The 9187-nt window shown below is 42.2% G+C and overlaps 1 protein-coding gene across 1 annotated transcript; it reads left to right on the top strand.

Moving 5' to 3' along the window:
• Positions 1–667: 667 nt before the first annotated feature.
• LOC123166162 (cytochrome b-c1 complex subunit 8-1, mitochondrial) lies at positions 668–2610 on the top strand. The gene is made up of 2 exons (XM_044583933.1): positions 668–1066; positions 2337–2610. The coding sequence occupies exons 1-2, from the start codon at positions 897–899 to the stop codon at positions 2383–2385; spliced, it is 219 nt and encodes a 72-aa protein (XP_044439868.1). The 5' UTR covers positions 668–896; the 3' UTR covers positions 2386–2610.
• Positions 2611–9187: the final 6577 nt, after the last annotated feature.

A 9187-nucleotide genomic window follows, 5' to 3' on the forward strand; every position in this document is an offset into this window, starting at 1 on the left:
TTTTCACAGTTGGATTCCTCGCGTCGAGATCTTCAAAACTAGAACCCATTGATAGGTTTCGATAAAAAAAATTTGACGAAAAAACCTGAACCATGAGCACGTTTTTCCTTTTCCAAAGTGGCCCAACTATGCCTCTCGCGGAAGCAAATCCGTGCCTCAACGAGAAGTAAATATGTGCCTCTCGCGGAAGGGAAAACACATCTTATTCCTTTTTCAAAGAGGCATGGCTGTGCCTCTCGCGGAAGCAAATCTGTGCCTCCACGAGAAGTAAATCCGTACCTCTCACAGAAGAAACGTGTTTTTTTTCCTTTTTCGAGAGGCACGACGCGGAAACAAATCCATGCCTTTCGAGGACCGTGCCTCTTGTGAAAGCAAATCCATGCCTCCACATAACTAAATTCGTGCCTGTTGCGGAAGGAAAAAAGCACATTTTCCCTTTTTCGAGAGGCATGACTATGCCTCTTGCAAAAGCAAATCCATGCATCCACAGGAAGTAAATCCTAGCCTCTCACGGAAGGGAAAAAAGGAAAAAAAATCGAGATCAGTTTTTTTTTGAGGAATAAAAAAAAACTGATCTCGATTTTTTTTTATCGAGATCAGTTGCCTGGGAGCGCACGGAGTACTCTATGATCAGTTGTTTCCCTTTGGTTTTTCTTCTTCTTCTTCTTCTTTCTAACTGGGCCGGCCCCATTATTTACACTCCGTCCAAAACGCCGCGCCCGTACTCCCCAAATGGGCTCGGGGCCCAACCGCAGCTGTCCTATATACCGAACCCTAAGCCGTGGAACGAACGACCCAGAAGCCACCCACCACCCACCCCATCCCTGAGTTTGATCGGAGCCGGAGGAGAGCATCCACACCGAGGAAGAAGGAGAAGCGGCGAGGCGAGGCGAAAGATGGGGAAGATGCCGGTGCGGATGAAGGCGGTGGTGTACGCGCTGTCGCCGTTCCAGCAGCAGGTGATGCCGGGCCTGTGGAAGGACATCACCACCAAGATCCACCACAAGGTCTCCGAGAACTGGATCTCCGCCACGCTCCTCATCACCCCCGTCGTCGGCACCTACCAGTACGTCCCCCCCCTCCCCCCTCCCCCCTCCTCTCACACGAGCGATCCATGCGGATGCGCCTGGTCGGGCGGATCTAGGGTTGCGTAGGTCGCCTGTGGCTCTCGGTTGGCTGCGAGATCCGGTTTGGGGCTCGATTGATTGTCCGATTTCGTTAGAGCTGTCACGCAGATTCGATGTCTTATGTGCACGTTTACCTTTAGAAGCCATCTGATGTATATTATCTTGTTTGCGTGACGTTGACCGGATGAGTTATGGATGGTTTGCGGGAAATGGGGATTGAAATGGCAGAAGAGATTTGGACCTAGTTAATTCAATGCAATTGGTTTGTGCAGGCAGGCTTGTTTCCTCTTTGAAGAATGGGGTTTGAAATGATAGCGGAAATTCGTGCCTAGTTGATTCAATGCAATAGTTTGGGATTAAATTGACATGGGAAGTTAGACTGGTTTACTGTGCAATTGGTTTGTGCACTGAGGAGAAACATCTCGCCATGATATAGTTTATCAAACTCTTTATCTGCAGACAGTGCTTATTTTGTTGGTTACTGTACATGTGATGCATAGTTTTAAAAAAGGGAGGTTATATGGGTATCGGTTAACTAGGTTGGTGTTGTGGAACTGATTGTTGAAGCCCACCTGGACCGGCTCTGTAGTTATTCTTCACAGAATTCATGGGCAATCCAACCTTGCAGTTGTAGCTTCAGGTTTATATGATTCTGTAGCATCTTGTATGAATAATCACATCATCCTAATGTTTTTGCAAGACTTTCAGTGATTTGAATTTTTAAATTCTTTTGAATTGCATATGTTTTATCTAAGGGCAAGGTATCTTAAACTTTTTATGGAACTGTTCTGTTTGCATCAATTTCAAGTTAACGCGTGAAATGAAGTATCGAAATGCTCTCGCTTTGAAGGTTGCCTCCCATAGAGTATTGAGTTTGGGTTCAATGCTTTAGTCAGAACTCATAAGTATCCTGGTCCTCCTCTCAATGTGTACATTCATCTTTCATATCACTAAGAGATGCTCACTTGGGATTGTTACTTGTGACAACTGACAACACATACCTTCATTTGCTTGGATTCTTAAACCTCCTACTAGAAGAGCATTGGATAGCCTATCACGATAATTGAGAACGGTTTATTGTGACCATTATATTTTGTTTTTTTCACCAAGGGGCTTGCATTCTTTAAACAATTGACGCCCCTTGAGTAGCAAAATGGCTCGTGCTTTGCCAACCATTTGACATTCTTGTTTTATCTTGATGCCATGTAGGTATGCGATGTGGTACAAGGAGCAGGAGAAGCTGTCCCACAGATACTAAAGGTGGAGCTTTCTCCAATATCGCAGCAGTTGGAATTTCCATGTTCTATAATCCACCAAGAGTGATTTAACATTTTCGGAATCACTTCTAGTTGTACTCTTTTGCTCTTTCCGTTGCATATGCAATGATGCAGTAAGTGTGACTTGCAAACCTATTTTGAGGCCTCAAATGTTGAGTTGTCCATCACTGGAGTGATTTTGTGCAATAAAGCAAATTAACCAGTCATTTTACTTGGTTACTGTATGGTTGTCAATTGTGTTGCTGGTTTGCCCTTAGGCATTTCTCTTGATTTTGCATGTTATCGTGGCAACTAGGTGAACATTTTTCACATCTTTTAGACGATTATTGTAGGACTGTTTGGTAATCTGAAAGCTTGCGACTAGGCACTAGCACTTCAATGCTTTATTTGTAATCATGTTTCAGATGAAGTATGAACCAACAAATGCTTTGATGGTCCAAACGGAAGCCGGCATGACAAATGTTTTGTTGTTATACTATCTCGGTCCTCGTCCTGTATTACTCCCTTGGTACACTTTGCGGGAGTAGTATTTAAGCAAGTATCTGAAGCTGTTTCATCCTATAATTACCCTGTCGTATTATGTGTGGGTGTGGAAAACAGGGAAAGATACGCACCATTAGCATATGGTGACAGGTTTCGTTTAATGTGACGGCACGAGGACGGTAGGACATGCAATGGAAGATGCACATATGTTCCGTCGGTACAACATGCTATTTGTTATATATATTTTGCAAGAAATACTATTTATTATAATTAGAGAAAAGTATATTTTCCGTTCCTTAACTCTTGTCGGATTCTAAATTTGGTCCCGTAACTTCGAAACCGGACAACTTGCACACTCAATTATTGAAACCGGACAACTTTCACCCTGGTTTGACTGCGCCGACTCCAATTCATGTATTATTTTCAAATTCATGAATGTTTCTAAAATCCGCATATTTTTTTCAAATCCGCATAATTTTCCAAGTTTTCGCAAGCTTTCCAAATTTGCATAGTTTTCTTTTCAAATCCATGATTTTTTTTAAATCCCTATACTTTTTAAATCCATGTACTTTTTCCAATTCCTTGTATCTATACCTACTAATAAAAAAAAAAGGTATTCTTAGTCCGTCATGCTATTTTGTAGAAAACCCCCTGATGTTTCTGACATTAAACCCGCAATACATATCAAATATTTTTCTAAAATACTCATATCTTCTAAACCGTAACTCCAAATTTAACATGTTATATATGGAAATTGATTAGAAAAATATGTAGAATCTGAATATGATGTTATTTTACCTGTTATAACAATTTAAAAAATACTATCTAAGCTGCAATGTTAATCAACAATGCATTATCCGTGTTTTTTTCATACTGGTACTGATTCAGATTGCGGATGAACACCTCAGCGAAACCAAGATTGAACATGAATCTGAAAGTAAATTGCTAGAGACACCCAATAAATAAGGACATGCATGACATGAAATAAAAGAAAAACCCAATAAAGATGGGACGTCCGCTATAAAATAAATAAAAGAGAAAATGCAGAGGAGATCCGTTAAAAATGAGATGTTGCGCTATTCTCCTATATATATAAGGAAAAAGGGAGGACATGCATGAAAAAAAGTAAAAAAGAAGGCATGCATGACAAAAATAAATAAATACAAGTTTGATAAGATATAAATAGTGATGAAACACGTACCAATACCTATGACATGTACATAAAGAAATAGTGATGAAATAGGGGCGCAAGTATCCGCGTCAACAGGAGACCATACAAAAATGTTCTTTTCTAGACAAAACAAATCTATTTTATGATTAAAAAATCCTATATCTTTTTAACAACTCTTCATGTATTTAAGAAATGGCTACAAATTCTTAGATTATAGAACATTTTTTGTAAACTAAGAGCATGTGGTATTTTTTTCTCCCGTTGCAATGCAGGGTCCTTTTTGCTAGTTTTTATAAAAGAATCACATACTTTTTTTTCAAATGCATGAACTTTTTAAAAATTCGTGAACTTTTTCAAATCCATGTATTGTTTTCAAGTTCACATACTTATTTCAAATGCGCATACTTTATTTGGAAAATTCGTGAACTTTAGAGAATTACTTGAACTTAAAAAAGGTATGCGGATCTAAGAAAGTATGCAAATTTGGAAAGAATACGCGGGTTTAAAAAATTAGATGAACTTTAGAAAAGTACAGGAATTTTTAAAAATTACCTGAACTTGAAAAATTAAGTGGATTTAAAAACAGTTCATGGATTTGAAAAAAGTGCGTAATTTGAAAATTTGTGCAAACTTGAAGAAAGTATGCAAATTTGAAAAAAAATGATGTGAACTTAAAAAAGTATATGAATTAAAAAAGGCAGCTCGACGTTACCATCAGTTCACACCTTGGACACTTACCCTTGCACATGTCAACATACAAAACTGAAAAAAGCGTCTCTGATGCATGGACGTCCGTTGCTCTGTTCCGTACTAACGTTGCCTCTTCGGTCCATAGTATACGCATTAAATAGGCCGATAACCCCAAGGGAAGCGACGCCTCACGATCCATGATTAGGCGAGCTCGTCCACGCCTGTGAATATTCGACCAATCATGCTTTTATGTCCGCATGAATTTAATCTGCCTGTGGGAATTTATGCAAGGTGACAACGTGTTAGAACATACTAGATTTTAGTTGTTGATGTGCTGGGTAAGGTGTCATGAAACGAAATGGAATTTAGACCTATAGTGGGTGAGGACGAGTTGCTGTTTAAAATTGAAATGAACGGGGGGTCGGCTGATGATTCATGAAGTGTTGCAATAATTCAAACCAAAGTGTGTTCCACATGCACTAGATGACTCTCCCAACTACCCATGCCTTTATCTGATGTATCAACAGATAGACTGAAACTTAGTTTTTCCTGTTGGAGCTCGTCTTCGTTTTCTTTTTTGGGGAAACAATGGTGGGTAAATAAGCAATACTACGTTGTTGCCTTGGATGCCTCGTGAAAGGATAGTGACTGGGCTCTCGACAGCCTACGACATGGGCTGCGGGTACAAGACGGAGCTTGCCGTCAACCGCTGTTACCATGGAACGATGTTACTGCGCTAGGTGGGCCAGCTGGCTAATTTATGGCAGCGTGCTCTGTACCCGCAAGCGTCCTTTTAGCAAATCTCGATGATGTCTGATGGTGTACGATACCGTGACCAAGCGAGGACGGGCACTCCTGTGAGTTTTCGTGCAAGTATGCTCGGTCAGTTGTCGCTACTCGAATAGCCGATTAACTGAAAAATTCGTCTATTTATCCCTATTCGTCACCCGAATGATATGGTACAAGTTACGGAACATTGGTGGCAACAATAATATATTATCACTAGCAATGTGCCCCGTGTGTTGCAACGGATCCAAAGTAAAATAATACATATTCATAAATTTGAAAAAAATATCTTATGTTTCATTCAAAATATATTACTTGGTCTGTTTTGATGAAGTAAGGGAGGAATGTGGTTGGTTTCAAGATACTAAGGTTTTTTTTCCCCGTAAATTGGAGCAGAGAAGTGGGATATCTATAATACCTAAATAGTTCATCCCCACTAACATATTTCTCTTAGCATGCAAGCTGTCCACATCAGCAGTCCAACTACATTAGACTACCCACAGTGGGAGTAACGTAGATAATAATATCACACATATCTAGATAAAATAGATGATGTGGCAAACAATAAATGAAGAAAGAGAGACATGTGGTAACATAGCTAGTTACCAGTAGTATGAGTAACATCACACATATCAAGGCAAGATGAGTCTATAGCCTAATAAATGAAGTGTTGCATGTTAACACACATATGTTACTCTCCACTATAGAGGTAGTAACATAGACTAGTAACATGCCTATAGATGTTACTAATCTATATTACTACCATGTGGCTAGTCTTAGCATTTCCTCTAGCTTACAGGTGGACCACCATCGGTTGACTAGCATGCACAACTGAACAATCGTTGCAATAGGCTGGCCGGTCTAATCATAATGGTACGTGTGGCATGCAGTAGGCTTTTTCATTGGTGCAAGCCCATGTAGGCCTCGGCTCAGCCCATGTAACACTAGTAGAAAACAGGGCATAGGTCACAGGGCAGTTTTTCACATTAGCCCCGGTTCAGTCACGAACCGGGACCCATGGGGCATTCGTCCCGGTTCGTGAGCCCAGGGGGCCGGCCGGGGCCTCGTGGGCATTGGTCCCGGTTCGTATGGAACCATTTGTCCCGGTTCGAGCCATGAACCGGGACTAATGGTCCTCGCTCCTGGCCCACAACCATTTGTCCCGGTTCTTGGCATGAACCGGGACAGAAGGCCCGGATTTAGTACCGGTTCATGCCATGAACCGGGACCAATGAGGTGCCTCTATATACCCCTCGCCCGCGAGCAGAGCACTCCAGTGCTCTGTTTTTCTCTAGCCGGCGAGGGGAGGGCTTTGTGGTGCTCTAGCTCACCTCCTATGCACATGAGGTGTTCGATGAAATGCCCGAGCCACACTAGTTAAGCTTTGTCCTCTCGAAGCTCGACCTCAAAGCTCCATTTTCCTCGAGATTTGTCTAGGTTTAGCGGCCCGTCACGTCCCATTCCCGTCTTCACCGCCGTCGACCGCCCGCACCGATCTCGTCGCCGGCAACACCGTGGTGAGCCTCTTGTTCTTATCTTCTTTTTGAAAGAAAAAAAATTCTTACTTTAGATAGATACTTTTCTAATTTTCTTACTATTTTATTCCTTCTTATTACATAGTGCGATGGTTTTGGTATCCGCCCCCGTCGGCCCTCGTCCTGTCTATGATTCGGATGTGGTATATATTATCTTTTGATAACTATTTGATTCATTTATTGTTTATGACAAATATACCAACCAGCGTGACATAGATTTTATTTATCTAGGAGGTGGTTGAACCGGAAATTCTAACCGACCCTATTGTCGAGAGGTTAAATTAAGTTGAAGAAGAAAACAATTACTTGAAGGAAAAAATAAAAAAAATTGAGGAGGAGAAGATGATATTGGAGTTGCATGTTGCGGATGTCGTCGATGATCACAAGATCAAGATGGATGCAATGCGCTTGAAGATTAGAAAGATTAGAAAATATGCCATTCATACCGAGGCTTGGTATCATTATGCCGTTGGATCAATTGTTACCTTGGTTGCGATTATGATCGCATTTGTTTTCGCATTGAAATGTTTTACATAGTTTCAATGTATGGTTTAATTAATTAGATGCTCTGGAGAGCTTTATATATGTTGTTAGATGAGAACTATGTATGTACTTTGGTTCTAATGTGATGATGAACTTCTATTAATTTGGTCACTTAATTATCTATTCATGATGTTCTGTAATAGTTTTTGACACACTTAATTATATATAATGCACGCAGATGAACCGGCAATGGATGTACGGTGACAGACACACCTCCGAGTACATTAAGGGCGTGCATGATTTTCTCGAAGTGGCTGAGGCAAACAAGCAGAATGGTTTTATGTGTTGTCCATGCCCTACATGTGGGAATACGAAGTCTTACTCTGACCGGAAAATCCTTCATGCCCACCTGCTTTACAAGGGTTTCATGCCACACTATAATGTTTGGATGAGGCACGGAGAAATGGGGGTTATGATGGAAGACGACGAAGAAGAAGAGGACGATGACAACTATGTGCCCCCTGAATACGGTGATGCTGCAACGGGGGAAGCTGCTGAAGATCAAGAGGAACCAGACGATGTGCCCAATGATGCTGCAAGGGGGGAAGCTGCTGAAGATGAAGAGGAACCAGTGCCCGATGATGATGACCTCCGCCGGGTCATTGTCGATGCAAGGACGCAATGCGAAAGTCAAAAGGAGAAGCTGAAGTTCGATCGCATGTTAGAGGATCACAAAAAAGGGTTGTACCCCAATTGCGAAGATGGCAACACAAAGCTCGGTACCGTACTGGAATTGCTGCAGTGGAAGGCAGAGAATGCTGTGCCTGACAAAGGATTTCAGAAGCTATTGAAAATATTGAAGAAGAAGCTTCCAAAGGATAACGAATTGCCCGACAGTACATACGCAGCAAAGAAGGTCGTATGCCCTCTAGGATTGGAGGTGCAGAAGATACATGCATGCCCTAATGACTGCATCCTCTACCGCGGTGTGTACAAGGATCTGAACGCATGCCCGGTATGCGGTGCATTGCGGTATAAGATCAGACGAGATGACCCTGGTGATGTTGACGGCGAGCCCCCCAGGAAGAGGGTTCCTGCGAAGGTGATGTGGTATGCTCCTATAATACCACGGTTGAAACGTCTGTTCAGAAACGAAGAGCATGCCAAGTTGATGCGATGGCACAGTGAGGACCGTAAGAAAGACGGGAAGTTGAGAGCACCCGCTGACGGGTCGCAGTGGAGAAAAATCGAGAGAAAGTACTGGGCTGAGTTTGCAGCTGACCCAAGGAACGTATGGTTTGGTTTAAGCGCGGATGGCATTAATCCTTTCGGGGAGCAGAGCAGCAATCACAGCACCTGGCCCGTGACTCTATGTATGTATAACCTTCCTCCTTGGATGTGCATGAAGCGGAAGTTCATTATGATGCCAGTTCTCATCCAAGGCCCTAAGCAACCTGGCAACGACATTGATGTGTACCTAAGGCCATTAGTTGAAGAACTTTTACAGCTGTGGAATGGAAACGGTGTACGTACGTGGGATGAGCACAAACAGGAGGAATTTAACCTGCACGCGTTGCTGTTTGTAACCATCAACGATTGGCCCGCTCTGAGTAACCTTTCAGGACAGACAAACAA

Source organism: Triticum aestivum, chromosome 7D (genome assembly GCF_018294505.1).
Source record: "Triticum aestivum cultivar Chinese Spring chromosome 7D, IWGSC CS RefSeq v2.1, whole genome shotgun sequence".
Lineage (NCBI taxonomy): Eukaryota > Viridiplantae > Streptophyta > Magnoliopsida > Poales > Poaceae > Triticum > Triticum aestivum.

What these genes read in the sequence shown, in the direction of transcription:
- LOC123166162 (XM_044583933.1), top strand. Translation starts at nt 897, where the DNA reads ATGGGGAAGATGCCGGTGCGGATGAAGGCGGTGGTGTACGCGCTGTCG. An exon ending in CCCGTCGTCGGCACCTACCA is followed by an intron (nt 1,067 to 2,336) that starts GTACGTCCCCCC and finishes GATGCCATGTAG; the next exon opens with GTATGCGATGTGGTACAAGG.